A 25,598-nucleotide genomic window follows, 5' to 3' on the forward strand; every position below is an offset into this window, starting at 1 on the left:
TATCAACGGTATTAAAATGAATAGCTAAATCCTTGAATTATTCACTCATATGATATGTTAATTTTTTCACTGAGTAGTCTGAATGCATTGTGATAAATAAGGAGAAAGATAATGAGAAAACAAGGAAAGTAAGTCAAATGCAGTAGATATACAAAATATTGTATTAAAATCATACAATGCTTGATATATCTCAGGATTCATAGTCAATAGATGTGTAACAGTGATTACTGCATTTTTTCCCCAAAAATATTTCACTGAAAAGAAAAACAATAAGTAATATTTAGCTTTAAAATAACAAAAGAATGAGAAGTTGTTCTTTTCAAGGAAGAAGGGCTTTAACTCTGCAACAACTCATTCGGTGGATGCATCAACCTTCATAGCAGAACAGTGTGCACACATGTGCATGAGGACATGCACACAGAGAGATTTAGAGTTAATCACCAAAATTAATGTTTTGATTGTTTTATAACTGCTTCAGTTCCCAGATGGAAATATGTTCTTTACTTGATAACTCAAAAAGGCCTGGCTGCTTTCAGCAGCCCAATTATGTTCCCAAGGCACAATTCCCATGGGAATGATGGTACATCAGGACACAGAATTGTTCCCAGAGACACAAGGGGAGAGAGAGCTACCACCATTGCAGGAAAGACTGCTGAATACCGTAGTCACATGAAATGTATGAGGCAGCCTTATCCATAAAGAAGCTTCCAGCATTGGAGTCTCTGCCCACATATTTGAGTTTCCTCTTCGGGAAGATATATATGACTTCTCATGTTTCAGTTGAGCACAGCTGAATAACAAGGGTTTCCTGAGCTCTGTTATTTCTAGAGGTGGGGAGGCAATGGATGTAGGTATACAAATTCAGGGTTAGTACAGGAAAAAAAAACACAGCAGTTTTGGTCAACAGGAAGACCACTCTGTAATTAGGATTACATCATCTTCTGAGTGGGGTTGTATTCCCTTCCAGAGCTCTAAGTTAATGGTACTCTTCAACCCTGCATTGCTCCTGGAAAGCTACCCAGTGCTTTTGTCCAGTTTTGGCTGGTGCAACAGCTGCATTCTCTTTCTACACAAGGCAAATTTACTTGTAAGTGATTCACTTTTCAATTAAACCCATTCCTTGATTTCCTCATGTTTAGATAACTATAATACACTTTGCACAGATCTTGTTTAAAGTTGTATTTTAGAAAGTACAGCTAATGGAAATGTAGTGGATGGATTGCTGTCTGATGTATATTTTAGAGATCACACCCTGTATTCTGTTAGGGAAATGTGTAGTGTAACATCCTGTGGGTATATTGCTCTGCATGGTCTCTGGCATGCAGTTGCTCAGGCCAGAGATTGCCCAGGTGGGATTTCCATGTGCTCAAAGGATAATGAATGTTCCCTTGCACAAAAGCCACAAAAATAACAACTATGTGTGCAATGGACTGTTATGTGCTTTGTAAAAACAAACATAAACACCATTTCCAATTAATCTTCAGTATTTCCCTGAAAATAAGACAGTATCTTATATTAATTTTTGCTCCAAAAACTCATTAGGGCTTATTTTCAGAATGTTTTTTTTTCATGTACATCAATCTACATTTATTCAAATACAGTCACGTCTTCTTCTGATTGCTGCACAATGATGCAGAGTGGGGCTTCACTTAACTAGGGCTTATTTTTGGGGTAGGGCTTATATTTCAAGCATTCTGAAAAATCATATTAGAGCTTATTCTCAGTTTAGGTCTTATTTTCGGGGAAACAGGGTGGGCTATAACCGTTGCACTAGATGAAGAGAGAAGAAATCAAGCTTGTTCCTGAAGTTGCATAGCTTGAATGCTACTGTGAAAGGAAATGAGAGAAGGAGAGGGAAAAAAGTATGAGAGAATTCTGCAGATCAAGAACTCTGAATAGAACTGGAGCTTTTAAAGTTTCTGTTGAAAATGTTGCAAACTAGTGATCCCCTAGATTCATTTAAGTTATTTTCTCACCTTTCTCCTGGGCTTGGGACACAAGGTGGCTCACATTAAAAAAAAACCAGTACATTTTTTAAAAAAATGTAACAAATTACAATATTAATATTATCCAAAAGAAAACAAAGCCAATAATTAGTGCATTGATTCTCACTCTTAAGAAGCTTTAATGCACATATTTTGGGAACATGATTCTGATTCCACATGAAATATTTGTTCTAATCTGACACCGATTGAACAGCTACTCTTATCCAGGGCTAACAAGATTCTAAATGCTATCAAAATTCTACCATGCATCTATTCTACTGTTAAAGTACTTGGTTATTGGTTGTAACTACTCTAATATTTGTGAATATTATTAATATTCAAAAAATTAGTCTAATGTGTTTTGAACCTGTGATGTTATATATATTATGATGGTAACTTTAAATATATGCAAATCAGAATTTACATACATGATCATTTCAAAATATATGGTCAAATTTGCCTCAAGTTAAAGAATATTCTCTTGTTCAGATGAAAACACTTGAAAATCAGTGTTTTAGTAGTGTATCTAAATTTTGTGATTAAAAATACACAAAGCTTTTGAAGAGTTAAAGTTTACTTCAAAAACTTGTGGTATAGTCTGTATTTCCTCTGAGGTGGCTTTTCAGACTTTTACTCAGATTTATCAATGTCAATGACCTGCTGTCTTCCTACTGAGAAACTGACATGAATAGCAAAAAGGAGTGTACATCCACACCTCAACAAAGCATGCTGTCTTTCTTCACTTTAGGAGATCAAGTGCTTCTTTCCTTATATCTTATTATAAAGTACACAGATGTAATTATTTTTCTCTACATTTACAATGATATGGATTCCTTTAATATTTGCATGTGAACATATAATTATAATTATTCATTTTATTTTCTCAAATATTAATGCAAATTTTAAACTTCAGTCAAAATGACTATGACTTCATACTCATCCCTTTCTTAAAAATAATAAAAACAACAGCTGAATTCAGAATCCTGAATTACCATGTCTAATCTCTCATTTCTGAGAACATTATTTTCTATTCTAGTTATATAAAATATAGGTCTCATATAAGCCCATAAATTCTGCAACATGTTTTAAATAACCATCATTTAATTTTTTGGCTTTCATATCATATGTTGCCTTTTTATATGACATACTGAAGGGAAATTAAATTACAGTGTTGTATATGTCACTGTATTGTGTAACTTTATATTGACTGATCCCTACTTTCTTAATGTTTATTTACAAAAATGTTGACTTCCTTTGATGCCTGTAACTATAGTCAGAGAAGTCCAGTGGACCTTAGAAAGCATGGCTAACAACAAGACCAGTGGAGGTGATGGCATTCCAGTTGAACTATTTAAAACCTTAAAAGATGACACTGTTAAGGTGCTACATTCAATATGCCAGCAAGTTTGGAAAACTCAACATTGGCCAGAGGACTGGAAAAGATCAGTTTACATCCCAATCCCAAAGAATGGCAGTGCCAAAGAATGCTCCGACTAGCATACAATTGCACTCATTTTCTAGCAAGGTTATGCTCAAAATCCTCCAAGGTAGGCTTCAGCAGTATGTTGACCGAGAACTCCCAGAAGTACAAGCTGGATTTCGAAGGAGCAGAGGAACTAGAGACCAAATTGCTAACATGCTCTGGATTATTGAGAAAGCCAGAGAGTTCCAGAAAAACATCTACTTCTGCTTCATTGACTATGCAAAATCCTTTGACTGTGTGGATCACAGCAAACTATGGAAAGTCCTTAAAGAAATGGGAGTGCCTGACCACCGTATCTGTTTCCTAAGAAACCTATACGTGGGACAGGAAGCAACAGTTAGAACCAGATATGGAACAACTGATTGGTTCAAAATTGGGAAAGGGGTATAACAAGGCTGTATATTGTCTCCCTGCTTTTTCAATGTATATGCAGAATACATCATGCGGAAGGCTGGACTGAATGAATCCCAAGCCGGAATCAAGATTGCTGGAAGAAATATCAACAACCTCCGATATGCAGATGATACCACTCTGAGGGCAGAAAGTGAAGAGGAATTAAGGAACCTTGTAATGAGGGTGAAAGAGGAGAGTGCAAAAAACGGTCTGAAGCTCAACATCAAAAAAAAAAACTAAGAACATGGCCACTGGTCCCATCACCTCCTGGCAAATAGAAGGGGAAGATATGGAGGCAGTGACAAATTTTATTTTCTTGGGCTCGATGATCACTGCAGATGGAGAAGGCAGCCACGAAATTAAAAGATGCCTGCTTCTTGGGAGGAAAGCGATGACAAACCTTGACAGCATCTTAAAAAGCAGAGACATCACCTTGCCAACAAAAGTCTGCATAGTCAAAGCTATGGTTTTTCCTGTAGTGATGTACGGAAGTGAGAGCTGGACCCTAAAGAAAGCTGACCGCCAAATGATTGTTGCTTTTGAATTGTGGTGCTGGAGGAGGCTCTTGAGAGTCCCCTGGAGTGCAAGGAGAACAAACCTATCAATTCTAAAGGAAATCAACCCTGAGTGCTCACTGGAAGGACAGATCCTGAAGCTGAGGCTCCAATACTTTGGCCATCTCACAAGAAGAGAAGACTGCCTGGAAAAGACGCTGATGTTGGGAGTGTGAAGGAAAGAGTAGAAGGGGATGACAGAGGACGAGATGGTTGGACAGTGTCACCAAAGCTACCAACATGAATTTGACCCAACTCCAGGAGGCAGTAGAAGACAGGAGGGCCTGGTGTGCTCTGGTGCATGGGGTCACGAAGAGTCGGACACGACTAAATGACTAGACAACAACAACATAGTCAGTGGTGCCACTTCATTAGCAAACAGTCTGTTATGCAACTGGATCCACGTTTATAGGTACATTGGCACAAATGTAGAACCTAGCACAATTTTCTCTTTTGCAACCAGGTATACAAGATATCGCATGTGCCTTCTTTCCCTTGTACTGCTGCTTGCACAACAATACAATCAACACAATCACACAACAAAATAGTCTTAGAACTGCAGAGCTGGAAGGGACACTATGGATCATTGAGTCCAGGCCCTGTCAAGGAGACACAGTAGAGAATTGAGTTCCCAACCTTTGATATCATAGCCAGATAGCTAAACCAGTGAGGTAGCCAGCATTTCTATTGTCACATTGTACATAGGCCCTAGAAAATGTTCTAGCATTGATGGATTGAGTAAATATGCTGTCTTTTGCCTATAATAATCTAGGTGTATGATAATTTCTGTAACTTGCTTTGTATATCTACGAATATGATCAGTGTTGTGGTGCTTATTTCTACAGCTGCTTTAAAATTTGGTGAATATAAAGTTACCGGGTTCCTACTCATAGATATTTACAGCTGTCTAATATCAATAGGCTTTCATATATTGTACAGATTCACTACGATTATTTCTGAGAAATCAGCAAACCCAAACTCTATTTCCAATTCACGTAGGATTTGAGTACACAATGAGAAAAATGTGCATTCCTCATGAGAAAAAAAAAGCACATTCATTGTGAAGTTGCACCACAGAATTTGGGTCTATTTGATTTAAGTGTGATCACACTTAAATCAAACTGCTTGCTGTTCTACATACAACCCTGCAGATGATGCTGTTCAAAGAACTGCGTTAACAGGCAAGGAGACAAGCTTTTTCTTTTCTTCACTGTCAGCTTTGATCAGAGAACTTTGCATTATTAAGCGGTTAAACCCATAGTAATTTCTGCAGTTTTTGGTAATGTGATCGCCCCCTTATTTACATCAAAATCCTCTGGATGTTACTTGGAAGTATGTCCCACTTTAGTCAATGAGCCTTATTTCCTGGGCAAATATGTTTAGGACTGCAACTATACCATTTATAAAATTCTATACATTTAAACATGTAGAAGATCAGAAGTAAAATATAAAATTTAGATATCAGCAGATACCAGTATATTCCATAATGACTTTATAGTTGAAAGGAAAGCAATAGATAATAATCACAGGATTAGAATAATATAGTCATCTTAGTAATCTACACATTGGGGTCTGTGGCTAGAGAGAGAGACATGCTTTTTGCACATAGACTCATCTTGTGTTATAGATTTGTAGTAGGTTAATAGAAGAGGTCAATTGTCATGTCTTGGGTTTTCCTAGTGAACTGGGTCACCCTCCTATCCAGTGCCCAATAGTCTGAGTAGGGGTGCACCTCACTGGGTCACCATGTTATAAAACTACCTCTTCCTTGGGCCACCAGTCACCTTGGGAATACATATATGTGGTTAAGGCATGCTTCCAGATGAGGAGAGACAGGCATTAACGCAAGTGACTATAACTAAGAGGGTTTTTTGTTAAATAGTGAATGAAACAGCCCAAATATTTTGCAACTGTTTAATCTTACCATTCTTATTCAGTTTGCTCTCAGCAATAGTGCTATGTGTTGAAATCTGATAGACAAGATAGTGATCATCATCCCATGTATGGAATAATTGCCAAATGTTTGGAGTCATCCCCTGTGGTTAATCCAAATGATATTTTATACATTACTTACTCCTCACAGTGGGGAAAGAACACTTGTTGCAGCCCTCATATTTATTTTCTGAGTACCAAAACTTCATGTTTTTAATTACCCTTAACTTATATTTCTCTTACAAATATTTTGATAATTACTGTAGTTAAATCCCATGGCCACAGGTTTCCATAAGAAATTTAGGGTAGGAAAATGCTTCTACTATCTTCTTCTTTGCTCCCTCCCTCCCTCTCCTGTTCAAGATATAATGATTTTTGCATGGCCATTCTACCTTCAGGGTATATTCTCTTGGTGTCTTTGTAGTTTTCTTCCCAGTTATACCTTCTGCCTCATCCTACCACAGAGACAGAGATGGTGATAAAATACGAATTATGAAATGTGCTATTTTTTCCACTGCTAAAACTTAACCTATCAGCAATACCTCTGCGTTAATACTATAATGGACTACCTTGAGGAAAAATAATGGCCTTTAAGAAAAATAATGGCTATCTTTAATAAACACCTGTCATTCTCCATTAAACTTCTAGCTTCCTGAATCAGGCTCAAATAAGAGAAAATTCTTGGCAGGTCAAACTTCCATTGCCATTTTCCAATAAACTGGTCAGCAATTCACACTTGTTCCCAGTTCAGCTGTCCAGAATATAAAATGAAAAAACTAGCAATATATATCCAAAAATGCAGTGGACTTTACTGGGTTCTATATTACAACAAAAACTCTGGCCACAAGTTGTAACCAAAGCAGTTTTTGATCTAGGAGCATTATGAGATACTATGGAACTTTTTTCACTCTTTCCATATAATTATTTTTAATTTTACCTGATACACAGAAAGAACAACTACATGAAACACAAAGCAGTGAGACTGATTATAAGACAACTGCAACTTTTTCTATGTGCAAAAGAATGTTCAAAAATTATTTTTAAACAACAGAAGTTCCCACATATCTTTCAGAGTCATATTATTTTGCTATAGTATTGGCTGCCCTTGGTGGCATCAGAAGAAATAAGGTAAACACAGAAGACACAAACTGAATTTCAGCATTGGGTGGGTCAAGGTTTGACATTTTGTGTGTATACAGTGTTAAAATAACTAAGAGGTTATAGAAAAAGTATCAATGAAAACAAAAGTACTTTTGAAATTGAGGCTTTAATAACAGTTTGCTATAGTTGTTCCAAAACAATTAGCAGTCAGCAAGGTCACTAAACAATCACATTCCTGACAGCTGAATTCTTTATGCTATCATGAAATTGCTTCTGTTACAATGTGTAAACATGAAGTGGCCTCTGTAAGTCCTATATTGCACACTTTATAATATTTTGAGTTCACAATAGTATAGCTTTTCTGTCTTTTAGGTTGATGGTATCCTAGCGCATAAAATGCTTCCTGGTAACAGAGCATTATTACTCTGTGTTACATTCTACAAAAAAAAAATTAGTCAAAATGAGTGATGTTATCACCATAGTGGTAGCTTGCCAGTTATTAAGGTATAGATTCCTGAAATTACAAAGGCTGCAAAAACAATTGGATTTCACACTGATTTTTTTTTCATTTTTCAGGGAGTTTAAGGTTCCTGGATCTCCTGGCCTCTGGAGAAAGAGACTGTTTACAAATTGAAGGGAGGTGTCAACAACTGAATAAATTATAAATATAGGGATATAACACACAAACAAAGAGGCATTTGCACATCAACATAGCAAGGCTTCATGGTACACCACATACACCAGATACCAAGTATCTGGAACAATACAGCAACAGCAACAGTTTTTCTTCAGATGTGCAAATTGGTACAAAGCTCATTTAGGCTACAAACTTTATTTTTGGATTAAAATATGAGTTAAGTTCTTGTTTGTAGCTTTTATAGCTAAAAGCTTATAACTGAAATATATTTTTCTGATTTAAGCTCTACCTACAACTTAAAGTTAGTTTCCATATATTTTTAAGCATTTGTGCCTACATTTTTTACACAGCTGTCAGATATCTGTATTTTTATACAACTCTGAAGCATTTTTTGAATATGGAACACAGAAGCAATGAAGAGAAAGAAAGCTTATAGAATTTGACAAGCTAATGTTGCCTGGAATTACTGCAACTGTGAAAAGACTTATATGAATTTTGATGTGATTGTCAATGATTGTTTTGTTTTATTCTTGAATTAACTCTTAATTGGGATAAAATGCAGTGACGAACAAAGTCTTCTGATTTTTCCCTAAAGGTCTATAAAGTTGTGTAGGTCTCTTGAGAATATGTTCAAGTGTCAGAATATCTGACCTGACAGCTCCACCCCCTCCAATTCCTTCATGTAGTTCTCAGCAGTGCTGGAAATTTCCAGAAGGTATCTCATCCCTATGATAAATGTTGTTAGTTAGGGAGGTCATTCTGCATGCTGGTATAAGCAGCTTCCATTAATTTAAATGCACTATTGGACAACTCTCTTGGATTTCTATAAAACCAATAAATGTGCATTTCATATTAATCCTCAGATTCTAAACAGAATGGTAGAGTGTTATCACTTTATTGTGGGTAATCCATCTTCCCCCTGAATCACATTACACACAGTGTTTACAACCTTTTAGAGAGGATTTTTAGTGTTTATGAGAGGAATAGGAACAAGGAAGTTCCTTTCTTTCCAAGAACCTTTTAGGCTCAGAGTCCTTAGTCTGCTTCCTCTGAAGTAAGCCTTTCTGCTTTTGATGCACTTTCAAGGCCTCTAAATGAATATGTAGTGGTGGGAATATAATGTTTTCTGAGCCACAATAATATACTAGGAAAACATGAATCTCACCTTGACTTTCATCACAGAAGAAAACATTCTGGCATCTTCAGAGACACCTCCTATGTACAGTTTTTTTGTGAAGACAGGGGCATGGTCATTTTCATCTTGTACTTCAACGAATACCTTGGCAGTATTACCTAAAACAAAAACATGTAGAGTTTGGATATATGAAATGCTTAAAGTCATTCTCAACTTTTCAGATCTTATATCCCACCAACCATTTGGTCAAAAACAGGTGTCCCAACGTGGTAGAAGCACAGGTTAAGAAAAGAACAAGCATTCAATTATTGCACATATAAGATAATACCTTTATTCCCATTATAATGGAATAGCTATATTTATAACATTCATTTTATTATTACATTTCTGATCTTCAGTAAGCTGGTGAATAGGGAGAATAAGAATGAACACACTGTTCAGAATTACCACTAGGTTGCAAAAAGATGGTGAATTCTTGGTGCATAAGATTGGTAGAAGACATCAGTCAAACACATGGGAATATATGAGAACTGAGGGAATTCTTAGTAATTGTAAGGAAAAGGCATGCATCCGGTCTAGTCACTTTGGTATCCCAGTAGTAGTAGTAGTAGTAGTAGTAGTAGTAGTAGTAGTAGTAGTAGTAGTAGTAGTAGTAGTAGTAGTAGTAGTAGTATGTGTCGCATCAAAGCCAGTCTTTTCTATCATGGGCATTTCTGGAATGAGGCTTATAAAGGAAATAAATTTGCCCTATTTAAAGCATGATCCTAAAGGAGTGCGTAGTTTTGACCGGGGAGGGGGGGCTTGCAACCAAATAGTGTGATTGGTACCCAGTGAGGGACATCAGACTCAATTCTTTATCTTGCAGCAATTTGCTGCTGTGGTTTACACTGTTTAACTCAGTGGTTCTTAACCTTTGTTACTCGGATGCTTTTGAACTGCAACTCCCAGAAACCCCAGTCAGCACAGCAGGTGGTGAAGGCTTCTGGGAGTTGCAGTCCAAAACTCCAAGAAACCCAAGGTTAAGAACCAGTGGTTTAACTCATGGTAACCTAAATTATTAATAAGGTTCAGCCAATGTTCTTTTAAATGTGGGAAGTTTTTATGGCTTATGGGTGACTGAAATGTCTACCATGGCAATTAGGTAAAATACTCTAATGTTGTCTTTACTCTTCTTTCGTCTTTGACTCTCTTTTTTTCACACAATGACTTTCAATCTCCTCCAATGATCATTGTTATGATAGTGACCACTGGAATGGCATAGATGTATGGCACCATGCTACCTTTTGGAAAAGAGGGTGAAAAAGATACTTTTCAAAATTATAGGTCTGAGAAGTCTGGGGGATTCTGGGAGCTGTTGTCCAAAACAACAATATTTCTAAGTTCTACTCACAGGTCATGCTATTTTATAATTTAGATTGTGCTATGGCTACTGCTGGAAGTGTCTTGGCAAACCAAGCCTTGCAAGCTGTTCTGAGAAATGGCTGGAGTTTTACATGGTTGGACTGTTAAAAACACAAACACAATTTCTTCTAAAGGGGCTGAGGAGAGAATGGAGACATTGCAGAACTGAAGGTATTATGCAGTCAAAGTCAGTGTAGCTAGTAGGATAAACACGGGGGGGGCACTTGATAAGAAAAAAAATGAACCCATTGGTTAGGCCAGCTGGATTGAGATAAGTCATGGTACAATAATTAAAGGATATTTCCTTTGTGACTCTGTGTCGTGTAAACATTTTGGTAGGCATCTGTTAGGATTAGGAATATTTGCTTCTTGAACAAGATACTAGGGAAACAAATTGGGCCACATGTCCCCAAAATCAGTCTAGCATCATCACTGTGTAATCTGTAGGTTTCTATAAAATGCAGTCTGGCCTTGTGTTTACAACTGCAAATTTGTCCCCAAATGAGCAATTGTATTAATAAAATGGAGAGCAAACTCATCACAGCCAAAATCTAAGCGAACAGATAGATTTGAAAAGACCTTTCCTTGGGCCAACAGTACACAAAGCTTCAGCATCAATACTAAAAGGAAGTGGCAGTCTTTTTAAAAAAAAGAAAACAAACCAAAAAACCAAAAAAATCCAACAACAACCAAGCAACCTCCATCACTTTTTCAGACTCCATAATCAAAGAAGTTGACACACTGTTCAAAACAGTGAAAAGTCAATTTGCTGAAAGAAATCCATTTGCCAGTGAGAAATGATTTCCTTTCAGAGCTGATTCTTTTCCACGACAGCAAGTTATGCCTTTTTCTGCAGTGCTATATACGAGACATACTTTCTTCATAACAGTCACCCTGATTATTTTGGGCTTGTTTCTTTCCATATAATGTTCTGAAAACATCATTCCACAGTTGTGACTGGAACAAAGGCATACCACTTCTCACATGGACAGAGTTATCCACAATATTATATCTTCTGAAGTCCAGCCACAGGGAAAGTGTAACTTTATATGAAACGTTGCATGCTTGATTGCACAAGAAAAAGATGTAACTTCAAAAGACTCTATTGCACAGGAAAAATCTGATTATTCCATTTCTTGAACCTAGCTGAATATAGATGTTGTTAAAGAAGTGGTGTGAGTATCTCTTCCACAAAAAAGTCAACATTCATTTTCATCCTCCTGTTATAAAACCCATAATGATTTGAGAGACAGTCGTGTTTAAATATGTCAATATTTCCCCACCCCACTCCCCCTTAGCCTGCTGTACTATTTATTGCTAGAAATGGAAAGAATCTGAGAAATTAATTCCAAACAAGCTTTTCCACACCACAAAGAAGATATATGTGAATTAATTCATTAGAGATGTATGCTGTTTCCAAGTCCTATCTTGACATATTTCAAGATGGACATATCTCACTATAGAAACAGCCAAACAGTTCAAGTCACTGAATATTTCTGAAATGGTTTGCCAGCAAGTATAATAAACATTATAATATTGAGACAATGTTTTCTAGGAAATGTTTAAGGAGAATCAAATCCAACAAATTTTTTTACGAGTATGTAAAGGACACTGAGATCAAAATAAAATATTCCAGTGACAGAAAATTAACAACAGCAGTTGGATGACCCACTAGAACCTGACTGCAGTAGCACTCAGTAGCTCCAGGTCTTAGACAGAGAGCACATGCTTACATTGGAGTATTATTTTTTAACATGACTTATTTCAGAACCTCACAATTCAATGCCATGCAGGGCCCACTTGAACCTGCCTCTGTGCCACCAGCCATTTTACACATACTTATCATCACACAGAATGCCCACCAACATACTGTTTGCAACACAAGAACAACCAAAACAATAATTTTTATGGCTGAAGCAAACAGGATTGCTCTTTGGAGCTGTCAAGTGTGTTATGAGGACAAAGAGTCCAAATATTTTTTAAAATGCCAGATAATCTTCTCTAAAAGGATGAAAAGCTATATTTTTTCTCTGTGACTTTTGATTTATAGCATTAAACTTAAAAACATTAGTCCACACAATTACCTTACACATACAAGCTTATCCACCTTCTAGTTAAAATTTTACTGACATTTAATTTAATCAACACTTTGATTTCAGCATTACTCTTCATTTTCCTACATGATGCCTATTTCATTGGCTTTGACAGCCAAATTCAATGAACACAGCACTTACAAGTTTTAGAAAAAAGATATTTCCTGTTAATAACAGGACTTTCCTGTTATCAACAACCAGCTACAGTCAAAGAACTATACGTCAAACTAGGATGACTGATCTGCTGTCCAGCTAACATTTAGTACATACAATCTTCAAATGAAAAATTATGCAGGAGCAAGCCATATATTTTCATTATGGGGGCAATTATGCTACAAAAAATATCTACTGAAAAATCTAGGTCCCAAGACAATGTTAAGGTAAAGGTATTTCATCACCATTCATTCTGCTGGTTAAATGTATCTTTATGTTGTGGTTATTTATCTCTTAGTCTTTATCATTTTAATGAAAATTGCTTTAAATTTTCTACTTTGTATTTGATTTTGACTTATTTTATATTTACAGTATGTCTCTTTGAAATAAAGAGATCGCTAGAGGACTTCACTGGTTAACCAAGGTATTTAAGCAAGATCTGAAGCAAAAGCAAAAGTTGAAAAACAAAGTCACCACCAAGCCCAGTTCATTGCTGTATCATTAACAAGTTTCAGACTGAGGAGAGATTGTGGTAGGAAGTGTGCCATCTGTGGCCTGCTCCCATCCTCTTACCCATCTTCAACAAACTGAGAGTGTTGCATCTCCACTAGCTGTGACTGCCTCATTCACTGCTATTCCTGGAAAAGAAAGGAGGAACTGTTTCATACCCCAGCACTTCCCTGGTGCAAATTTGGCCTTGACGCTCCAATAGGGAGCTAGAATTTCTTTTTATCATCTTGCTCCACAGACTGCAGTCTCCCTTCTCCAAACTGCATGGCTCTCTTGCTTGGGTATCTGGTCTCTAATTAACAGCAGATTCCCCCACCAGAAAAGAAACCTAGTCCCATCACACTCTTGTCCATATTTTAACCCACTCCAAGCTTTGGTTATCCATAAGCAAATTCAGAAAGGGAACTTCCTTTATCCCTTTGCCCTTGACTAATCTCAGACTAGTACAGGCTGCTTACTGATTTCATGGAGTATCAAGAAGAAAGATGTGTTTACATGCTTGCATAAACAGGGTATTTTCATGAAGAGCAGCTAGAAAGAAGAAATTAAGAATTTGTTTCCAGAAATAGTGGATGGTGGGTTGCAGTTTTAAATCCTGCTTGTTGCCTTGTAGGGAAAGAGACAGAGATGTAGTTCTCACAGATGTAAAAGGTATATCAGTTATTCTTAAAAGAATGCAAATTCTCACACATAATTTTGGAAAGCAGTGTAGCCTCTTCATCGCACCTGTTATTCCAAAGGGAATTATCATTTTATATGCTACTTGCATTAAGTGTGTGTGTGTGTGTGTGTGTGTGTGTGTGTGTGTGTGTGTGTGTGTGTAAAGTAAATAATGAGTTAAAAGGTCTAATTTCAACATAAAGATGGGGAGGTCCATTTCTGCCAAAACTTATGATCCACCTGAGAACTACATATCATTTCTATAAATAAATTCTTGAGCACAGCAATTGCTGCTTGAGGTGATAAAACAGAAGATAAATTCTGTCTTTCAGCTAGACAGCCTTCTAGCTGACACAACAGAAAAAAGGAGATAGTGAGCATACTAACATTTACCTAAAATGAAATTTCCTCTAAGCATCATCTGCCAACTGGCAACACCTCTATCTTTGAGGCCTTATTTTTCAGCCAACTATTTGTATCCATGTCTATTTTTAAACTGACACTAGAACAGCCTGGAGACTCCTGCCTTGGAATCAATGCCAAAAACTGCTAAAGCTGGGTGTCACATATAACAGGAGTGATAATTCAAGATAAGATAATGGACTCTGACAACTACTGTCAGTAGTTGTACAATAAGCAAACATCAAGAATTAAACCTGAGGGGTCACAAGAATCAAATAGGAAATAAACAGCCACGTTCATTCTTGGATGTCACAAATTTTGGGCAGAATAAGATACAGTATGCAACAAAAGCCCTTAGAGTCTACTACGTAAAACACAAGAGAACGTTGTCAAGTCAACAGCGATAGAACAGATAGGGTACAAGCTCCCTGAATATGAGATTGCAGCAGAGTAAGTGAGAGAACAAATACACCGTGTTGTAAGTTGCAAGATGTCTCTGTCAGTCCTCTTGTGAATATACAAGATTGTATCACTATTTTCCATGTGCCATACAACTAGACTGAAAATGGATTATACTTTGAGAAAAAGATTTTGGATTAGATGCAGACTAAACAGATGCAGATCAGATGGTGGGAAAGGCATGTGTCTGATTGCAGGAGAAAGGGTTACTTTGCTGGGAGTGATCTCCCTTAAAGCAACCCTTCCACCTGTCAAGGAATCACTCCAGCTCAGCCTCTCTGCATAGTAGACTTACCACTAAAACAAAAAGATCAAGTTTGGGCATGAATTGGGGTTGGACTGAAGCATTATTGACATATGTCATGTGATTGCCAGAAAATGGCTCATACCAGACTATGCCAGAAGCAATCCAAAATGTGAGCTATAGGCCCATTAGATCAAATCCTTAGTCTCTGCAGGTAAAGCAGGTCCATTGCAATGAAGAAGCATTACTGAATCTGAATCCAAACTTTCCTTTTCATCATACACTTCATTTATACCTCTCTCTCTCTCTCTCTCTCTCTCTCTTTTGAAGCTTCTCCTTCAAATCATGATCTGGTTTTCTAAAATCTCCACACTACTACGCTGCTATGTTCACTAATGCCCAGTGGATATTGCACTGCTGCTGATAACTAAGCAATACTATCTCTTAAAAAGTGGTATCTATATGTGTTTGTCTTTGATCATGTGCTGATTCAGGGTGTTATTATTATATTATAGATCTGATGGGTGATGATGACATTGCATTCCCCATAATACTAAGGAGTAGAAAATAGTATTAAAGTCTGCAGTGCTATAAGAATATAAATGTAGAATACTGTCATCCTTATTTGAAAGTGGACATCCAACTCCCCCTTTCAATGTGATTACTTCAGTGTTGGTGATGGTGACGTGTATATTGTACATCTCTGTGTACGCACACGTGTGCAGGCTGCTTTATGCTATTTTCATTCAATGACTTGCATTTTAAGGGAGTTAAGAAGTTTATGGCCAGCTTCATTTTGAATAACAAATTTCAAACCTTTTATTTCTATCAGGATCACTAAGTGACCTATAACTTCTGATCACAGGAAATACTGTAGGTTAATTCAACATGGAAACAGGTTAATTTAAGTAAATTTATATATGAGGATGAAGTGGATTTTATATACAATAAGATGCTACGGTGAACTGTCTTGTGTCATACCTTTTGGCAGTTCATATAGAACACATCATGATGGAATGAAGTTTATATAATGATAAACTAGATAAACCATACAGTACACACAATATTCTTGACAAAAAAGTGGGAGGAAAAAGGTGTGGGAGCTGGAAAACTGATGAATCATGCAGAAAAGAGATCTTGCAACCAATACATTATGTTGAAATAATCTGCCTTCTCCAAAGTGATCAATAAGGTTGCATTTATTTCAGTCATGATGAATAAATGAATATAAAACAAATGTAACAGGCAAACCTGTACTGACTACTTCTTGAATTGAATATTCAATATGCACTGAGATTTAACTTTGGTCCTCTGTGATTAAATAGGCTCTGAAAGCCATGTTGAACATATTTTAATTGCTTCTTCAAATGTACATCAAATTGCATTCTTTGCTCAGCACTGTGGATATTAAAGTATTTCAGATAAGCAAATGGTTCATGAAGTTTTATCAGCTGTTTCTCACAAGGCAAAGCTACTTTTATTTCACTTGAAAGAAAGGAAAGACGGGTGAAAAGATTTCATATTTGCATCTAAAGTCACCTAGGCATAGGAACAGAAATACTGCCACTTTCTTCTCCCACACTAGTCACTGCAAACCTTTGTTAAGTTAGGGGCAAGCGCAGTGGCAATAATTTGTCTACAGTTTATTAATACTGAAGGCATCTGGCTTTCCCCAGGTTAAATATCCATTTGATCTATTTGACTTGAACAGTTCCAGTCCTCTTCTAATTGTTTTGTGTATGCTTTCGGTATGTATGTATCTCTGCTAGAGATGGACAACTTCAAACAAACCAAAGAAAATAATATTATTTCTTTTTTTAAAGCCACGCAACACATCAATGATGGTCTATTAGAGTATTTAAAAAAAAAATTAACTGCCCCTCTGCTGAGGAAGAGAAAGGGTTCAATTTGCCAATATGCTGAAGCAGCTCACTTATTAAGCCCCTTCACTATACAGTGGTGCCTCGCATAACGAGCGCACCGTACAACGACAAATTCGCATAGCGATCCCTTTTTTGGGATCACTAATGCGAAGGCATACCGGCAGCCCCAATGGGCAAAACTCGCATTGCGAAGATCGGTAAGCGTTTTGCTTACTGATCTTCGCATTGTGATGTCGGGAAATCAGCGGATCGGCGGCTCCAAAATGGCTGCCGCGCGACCGAAAATGGCCGCGTGCAGCGTTTTCGCGCCCTGCCCTTGCTTACCGAGGGCGCGAAAATGTCTGCCAGATGGGGGAAACTTCGCTAAACGGTGAGTACAGAAGCCATTGGAACGCATTAAACTAAGTTTAATGCATTCCAATGGCATTTTGTGTCCCGTTTAGTGATGTTTCCCCATAGCGACGGTTAATCCGGAACGGATTAACCTCGCTATGTGGGGCACCACTGTATCAGAAGCAGCCAGACCATACAGGGTTACTTGACCTTCGATACGCCATCTGGTGGGCTCCTCACATCGCTTCTCCACCTGACCTTAGGCAACCTTATTTAAGCATCCTGCTCCAAAGGTGCCAATGTAGATGTACCCTAAGTTGGAAACTTCTGTGCACTTCAGAGATGTTGCTTCGCTACCTCAACCTTTTGCTTTCTTACATATCTTTCTTTCTCTTCTTTCCAGTACTTGTTGATCTGTTTTCAGCTTCATATAGAAATATCTTAGTGACTTCTGTGGGCTTCTTCTTTCCTTCTGCTTTTTCTCAGTACCCGCTTTCTTTCTTGCCAGTATCTCCTTTGATCCCTGTGCTTGTTCATCTGTTCCTTCTCCTACTTCTTATTTTTTATATTTACAAAGGTGTATTCCCCTTTCTCTTAGTGGTTCCCTTCTCTCTTAGGGGGATCATCCTAAATTCAGGCAGCCACATTTGCAAACCACCTTCACAGGTGGGGGCACAGGAGATGGCCTTCTCTGTTGCTGACCCAGATTTTGGCATGCTCTCCCACAGGAGGCCAGGCTGACCTCATCTTTGCGGTCCTTCGGCAATCAGGCAACTATAGTATTTTTCTCTTCAGGCAAGCTTTTCCTTAGTGACTGGCTGCCTGAGTGGCTTTTTAAAAATGGATTGTTTTGCTTTACTGCTTTGAATGTGTTCTTGGTGTTGCTTTTGATTATTATTTTTTAGCATGGCATTTGTTTTCAGCTTTGAATATTGCCTATTGGTTTTAGCTTTGAATATGTACACCACCTTGGATCCTTTTTAAGGAGAAAGGTGGGTTAAAATATATTTTAAATAAAATAATATTTTTCCTAACACTAATCAATTGGTGGGCTGTGGAAAGATTGACCAGCACACCTACTTGTCCCAGAAATTTATCATTCAGAAGCATTCCTTCTAAAGGTTTCGGTGTGTTTGTTTACAGATACGAAACTCAGTGGTCAGATTTTCTCAGATTCTTTCCAGATAATGCAGGGGTACACAACCTGAGGCCCAAGGTAATTTCTGCAGCAGCACTATATATTTATTTTGCCACCATTTAACCCATTACAGGGTTCATGTGCCAGTTGCAGGAGATGCAGATATTCTTTTTGCAGCAGATGCAGATATTCCTTAAAAGTGGAGATTTAAGGAAATTTAGGATTCTGCTTGAGGCATCAGAATCAACCTTTGGTGCCAGAATAGAGTCTTTTGTAATAGTCAAGCTTCCATAAAAAGAAAATGAAACTATCCAAATTGTGAAAACTGGATGAATATAAAAACATGCCTCAAAATGATGCTTTATTTAATTAAAGTATGCTTTAGAAAATTAAAGGAATAAAAATCTGTTTTTGTCATTTTCTAGAAAATTCACACACACACAGAGAGAGAGAGAGAGAGAGAGAGAGAGAGAGAGAGAGAGAGAGAGTTCTGTGATATAAAAGCATCATCATAAGCTCTTTATCCATGGTGGCATTTCAGGTATACTAAAAGAATTCCTTCTTCATGGATTGCTGCCTTGTCGTGGCGAAGGGGCTTGAGTAACTCAGAGAAGCTATGGGCTATGCCGTGCAGGGACACCCAAGACGGACAGGACATAGTGGAGAGTTCCGACTAAACGCAATCCACCTGGAGTAGGAAATGGCAAGCCACTCCAGTATCTTTGCCAAGAACGCCCCATGATCAGAAACAAAAGGCTAAAAGATATGACGCTGGAAGATGGGCCCCTCAGGTCGGAAGGCGTCCAACATGCTACTGAGGAAGAGTGGAGGACAAGTACAAGTAGCTCCAGAGCTAATGAAGTGGTTGGGCCAAAGCCGAAAGGACGCTCAGCTGTGGACGTGCCTGGAAGTGAAAGGAAAATCCAATGCTGCAAAGAAAAATACTGCATAGGAACCTGGAATGTAAGATCTATGAACGTTGGGAAGCTGGAGGTGGTCAAACAGGAAATGGCAAGAATAAACATCGACATCCTGGGCATCAGTGAACTAAAATGGACAGGAATGGGCGAATTCAGCTCAGATGATTATCATATCTACTATTGTGGGCAAGAATCCCGTAGAAGGAATGGAGTAGCCCTCATAGTCAACAAAAGAGTGGGAAAAGCTGTAATGGGATACAATCTCAAAAATGATAGAATGATGTCAATACGAATCCAAGGCAGACCATTCAACATCACAATAATCCAAGTTTATGCACCAACCAGCATTGCTGAGGAGACTGAAATTGAACAATTCTATGAAGATTTACAACACCTTCTAGAACTGACACCAAAGAAAGATGTTCTTCTCATTCTAGGGGACTGGAATGCTAAAGTAGGGAGCCAAGAGATAAAAGGAACAACAGGGAAGTTTGGCCTTGGAGTTCAGAACGAAGCAGGACAAAGGCTAATAGAGTTTTGTCAAGAGAATAAGCTGGTCATCACAAACACTCTTTTCCAACAACACAAGAGGCGACTCTATACATGGAAATCACCAGATGGGCAATATCGAAATCAGATTGATTATATTCTCTGCAGCCAAAGATGGAGAAGCTCTATACAGTCAGCAAAAACAAGATCTGGAGCTGACTGCGGTTCTGATCATCAGCTTCTCATAGCAAAATTCAAGCTTAGACTGAAGAGAGTAGGAAAAACCACTGGGCCACTCAGGTATAATCTAAACCAAATCCCTTATGAATACACAGTGGAAGTAAAGAACAGATTTAAGGAACTAGATTTGGTGGACAGAGTGCCTGAAGAACTTTGGATAGAGGCTCGTAACATTGTCCAGGAGGCAGCAACGAAAACCATCCCAAAGAAAAGGAAATGCAAGAAAGCAAAGTGGCTGTCCAACGAGGCCTTAGAAATAGCAGAGAGGAGAAGGGAAGCAAAATGCAAGGGAGATAGGGAAAGTTACAGAAACTTGAATGCAGACTTCCAAAGAATAGCAAGGAGAGACAAGAGGGCCTTCTTAAATGAACAATGCAAAGAAATAGAGGAAGATAACAGAAAAGGAAAGACCAGAGATCTGTTCAGGAAAATTGGACATATTAGAGGAACATTTTGCGCAAAGATGAACATGATAAAAGACAAAAATGGGAGGGACCTAACAGAAGCAGAAGACGTCAAGAAGAGGTGGCAAGAATACACAGAGGAATTATATCAGAAAGATTTGGATATCCCGGACAACCCAGACAATGTAGTTGCTGACCTTGAGCCAGACATCCTGGAGAGCGAAGTCAAGTGGGCCTTAGAATGCCTGGCTAACAACAAGGCCAGTGGAGGTGATGGCATTCCAGTTGAACTATTTAAAATCTTGAAAGATGATGCTGTTAAGGTGCTACATTCAATATGCCAGCAAGTTTGGAAAACTCAACAGTGGCCAGAGGATTGGAAAAGATCAGTCTACATCCCAATCCCAAAGAAAGGCAGTGCCAAAGAATGCTCCAACTACCGTACAATTGCACTCATTTCACACGCTAGCAAGGTTATGCTCAAAATCCTACAAGGTAGGCTTCAGCAGTATGTGGACCGAGAACTCCCAGAAGTACAAGCTGGATTCCGAAGACGCAGAGGAACTCGAGACCAAATTGCTAACTTGCGCTGGATTATGGAGAAAGCCAGAGAGTTCCAGAAAAATATCTACTTCTGCTTCATTGACTATGCGAAAGCCTTTGACTGTGTGGACCACAGCAAACTATGGCAAGTTCTTAAAGAAATGGGAGTGCCTGACCACTTTATCTGTCTCCTGAGAAACCTATATGTGGGACAGGAAGCAACAGTTAGAACTGGAAATGGAAACACTGATTGGTTCAAAATTGGGAAAGGAGTACGGCAAGGCTGTATATTGTCCCCCAGCTTATTTAACTTATATGCAGAATACATCATGCGGAAGGCTGGACTGGAAGAAACCCAAGCCGGAATTAAGATTGCCGGAAGAAATATCAACAACCTCCGATATGCAGATGATACCACTCTGATGGCAGAAAGTGAGGAGGAATTAAAGAACCTTGTAATGAGAGTGAAAGAGGAGAGTGCAAAAAACGGTCTGAAACTCAACATCAAAAAAACTAAGATCATGGCCACTGGTCCCATCACCTCCTGGGAAATAGAAGGGGAAGATATGGAGGCAGTGTCAAATTTTATCTTCCTGGGCTCCATGATCACTGCAGATGGAGACAGCAGCCCTGAAATTAAAAGGCGCCTTCTTCTTGGGAGGAAAGCAATGACAAATCTTGACAGCATCTTAAAAAGCAGAGACATCACCTTGCCAACAAAAGTCCGAATAGTCAAAGCTATGGTTTTTCCTGTCATGATGTATGGAAGTGAGAGCTGGACCATAAAGAAAGCAGACCGCCGAAGAATTGATGCCTTTGAATTGTGGTGCTGGAGGAGGCTCTTGAGAATCCCCTGGACTGCAAGGAGAACAAACCTATCAGTTCTAAAGGAAATCAACCCTGAATGCTCACTTGAAGGACAGATCCTGAAGCTGAGGCTCCAGTACTTTGGCCATCTCATGAGAAGAAAAGAGTCCTTGGAAAAAACCTTGATGTTAGGAAGGTGTGATGGCAAGAGGAGAAGGGGACGACCGAGGATGAGATGGCTGGACAGTGTCTGCGAAGCAACCAACATGAACCTGACACAACTCCGGGAGGCAGTAGAAGACAGGAGGGCCTGGCGTGCTCTGGTCCATGGGGTCACGAAGAGTCGGACACGACTAAACGACTAAACACACACAAAAGAATTAACACAGAATACCAATGCAAGTTTGCATACTATAGGAGAACAGGCAGGTGAGTGATATTTCCCATACATGCTATTTTAATAAGAATTGCACTCACTCACATCAGTCTGGGGGAATCATTTCTAGTATATCGCCCCTGGAAATGAGAAACATTACAAGGATATGCCCAGAAGCAAAAACATAAAATGAAATCAATTCACGTTGTCCTCATCGCAATATTTATTTTAATTGCCCTGCAATTCATTATTATTTAGAAGGCTGATTAGCCAAGTGTTTTGATGTTCTTATAAGATGTGTTGCTGTGACTCCTAACATTTCGATGTGTGGTTATTCTGATTTAGAGACAAATGGGAAGACTGGATTAATTAAAAAAAAACTCCTCATGATACATGCTGTGCCTCATTATTTTTTTAACACTGCTCTGCACTCCTTTTCCACCTGGTAGCATATCTTACAGAAATATTTAGAGACTAAATGATATTTTTTATGCTCATAGGAAATTTCCTTACACTGAGTCAGACCAGTGGTTCATCTAGCTAGCTTTATAGTCTCTACAGTCATCACTTTCTCGGGATTCAAATGGGGTCATCTTATCCAGATACTGCAAGTACAGAAGATTTTGACCAAAAGGTTCTTACCTTCACCTACTGGTATACGGTTGCTGTTGAGCAACTCAGCATGCAAGAGCAAATGATGATAATGACTTCTTAACTTGCTGCAATTCACTGCTGAGATTTATAGCAATTGCATTATACCAGTGTAGAAACATAATAGGATTCCAGGAATTCCCAACCACCACCACCAATACTACCAGAATCCAAGGCCTGCCAGTGACACTAAATAATGATTCAAGACAGTTAGATGTTCTTCTTTAATGGCTGCCAATGTGGAGAGCTTTAATGGATGGCTGGAAAAATTGTGGAGAATAAATTTATGAGAGGCTACTAGTTATGTAGGCTAGATACAACATGCTTCTTCAGTACCAGTGTTTGTTATTGCAGTCCTCTCTTGCTTTTGGGTAGTGATGTAGTGGTATATGTACATGTCCAGATGCTTGCTGTAACTAACCTCCCATGAATCCTAAAGTCCAGGCAGGTTCATATCAACAAGTTAGGATCAAATATTTTGTGAAGTTAATGACATTTAATTGTCCATGCAAGAGCAAACCATGCTGAAATAGTTTCCACCTGTATAAGAATGGTTGCAACTGTTCCTGCAAAGACAATTTATTTCCTGGTTAATGTGAAAATTGCAACTAATGTCAAAAAGGGCAAGAAAGCCTGATGGAGACAGTGGACAGTGTTATAGTCTCTGCGGCTCACAAAATCCTGGGACTTTGACCCTCTAAGACCTAGCTTGACTATGCCATTGTTTGTGGGCTTTCTGTTTAGTGTGTCAATAGTGCTGGACTAGATAGGTTTTTAGGTTTTACTAATCATGTGATAGGTTTTTAGACTGAGCCAGTGTCTTACATTTTTATGAAAATATGCTCTCTTCTACTGAACTATAGTTCTTCCAATGAATTGTCTTTTCATTAATGGCATAACTTTTTAAATGGAGCAATGGAACAACAATGGAACTATTCTATTCTATAGTAACCAACATTTACAAATGGATCTAGTATTTCATTATAATTCAGCTCTACATTAAATTGGAAGGCAAATATGACATTGCAGGCTATATCAGATCACAACTTTCATAGGAAATAGCCAGAAGTGAAAGAACAGAACAGAGGAATTTTTCTTGTCCGTAGAAAATAATACTTAAGCAAAATAAAAAATGCAGATTCTTTCATTTTCTGTATAAAAATAGAGTATGCCCTTCTAGTCAAATTAAACTCAAAGACCAGCTCCTTGTTCTATTACTGTAGTCGATTAAGTTTGGTTAATTGGAATGAAGCAAGCAAATCTTCATAAATTAAACTGCCATAAATTTTATTCAATCCAAGTTACCAATTAATGCATTGTTCTTTTATTTGGTTTCATTAACATTTAATTATGATTATTAAAAAGTTCAAAAGGCTTTCATTCCCCACTGATTGTATGTCAGGAGATAAACTTCCATGAAGTTAATGCAGAATGTACTGCTACTTGTACTACTGCATGGGCAGCCTAAACCTAACTCAAACTGTGCCAGTGCTGGAGGTCAAGATTTGGCAGCAAAAATTCCCTTTGGCCATGCAATCCTCTTTCCGTTTCTCAGAGATCTGCTGATAGAACAATTTCCATCCCTCTGAGCTCTCCAGCAGCACTGGGGTGGCTGGAGAGTTCAGTGAGCTCAATGCCCTGTTAGGTGAGGACAGTCCAGAGTCTGGAACGTCACAATTGAAAATTAATTCATTAATGTTAAATATTACTAATCATGTGATTAATTTGTTGTTGTTGACATTAGGAAACAAAATAGCTTAATTGATCTACTCAGCATTAATTAGTTCCTTTATTACCTCCTTAGTCTTTACATAGTGGGATCTATATGGAATGGAATGCAAGGTGTCAGCATGTGTTACTAGCTCCTTTGAAGTTGTTTCTATTTCCCAGTCTGGCAGGGTTTTTTTCCAGATGGAGTACAAATCTCATAGAAAGTATGTTGGCTGGGATCAACATCCCAGAAAATTGTAATATTGGGGAAGGCTTCCTGTCCTTAAAGCATGGCCTGTAATATTACAATCTAATCAACGGCATTTTGCCTCTCTCTCTCTCTCTCTCTCTCTCTCTCATTTTGTATTTTTTCAAAAAATGTATCAATTTATTGTGTACTCAGTGGTGTAAGCATCTGACTGCAGAGCCAGAGGTTGGAAGTTCGATTCCACACTGTGAGTCCTATGAATACAGTTAGCCTATGTGGCCTTGGGCAAGGTGCACAGCCCCAGAAGAAAGAAATGGTAAACCACTTCTGAGTACTCTCTCCCTGGAAAACCCTGAAAAGAGTTGCCATAAGTGAGAATTGACTTGGCAGCACATGATTATTATTATAAGGCACATGGAAATATTTTATAAATATAATGCCCTATAAATACAATACCACACAATGGGATCGCCTGGATAACAAACAAGAAGCACAGCATGAAAATACACATGAAAATATTACCTGAAAAGGTCATATTTTAAACTCACAAACAGATATGAAGTAACCATGAACTAAAATTCCTAGAGCTATTTGAACTGAAGAAACCACCAGAAGACAATATTAATAGCTACTTAGGTTCTAAATTGAACCTGTACTCTGCACAGTATATGCACTAAGGAAGAATCATCCTTATTGTTACATGTCTTTGTTTTCTATTTTCTGTCTGTCTCTTGGTCCTGAAAGGTGGAGTTGC

General features: G+C 38.2%; 1 protein-coding gene across 8 annotated transcripts in view; it reads right to left on the reverse strand.

The window, feature by feature from the left end:
- PCDH15 (protocadherin related 15) overlaps window positions 1-25,598 on the reverse strand; it is a 979,840-nt gene that overhangs the window by 75,584 nt on the left and 878,658 nt on the right. For all 8 annotated transcript variants that reach the window (XM_072995260.2, XM_072995261.2, XM_072995259.2 and 5 more), the window contains one exon: window positions 9,251-9,378. In XM_072995260.2, coding sequence (XP_072851361.2) covers window positions 9,251-9,378 — 128 coding nt within the window. The remainder of the gene's footprint in view (window positions 1-9,250; window positions 9,379-25,598) is intronic.

Source organism: Pogona vitticeps, chromosome 3 (assembly GCF_051106095.1).
Source record: "Pogona vitticeps strain Pit_001003342236 chromosome 3, PviZW2.1, whole genome shotgun sequence".
Taxonomy (NCBI): domain Eukaryota; kingdom Metazoa; phylum Chordata; class Lepidosauria; order Squamata; family Agamidae; genus Pogona; species Pogona vitticeps.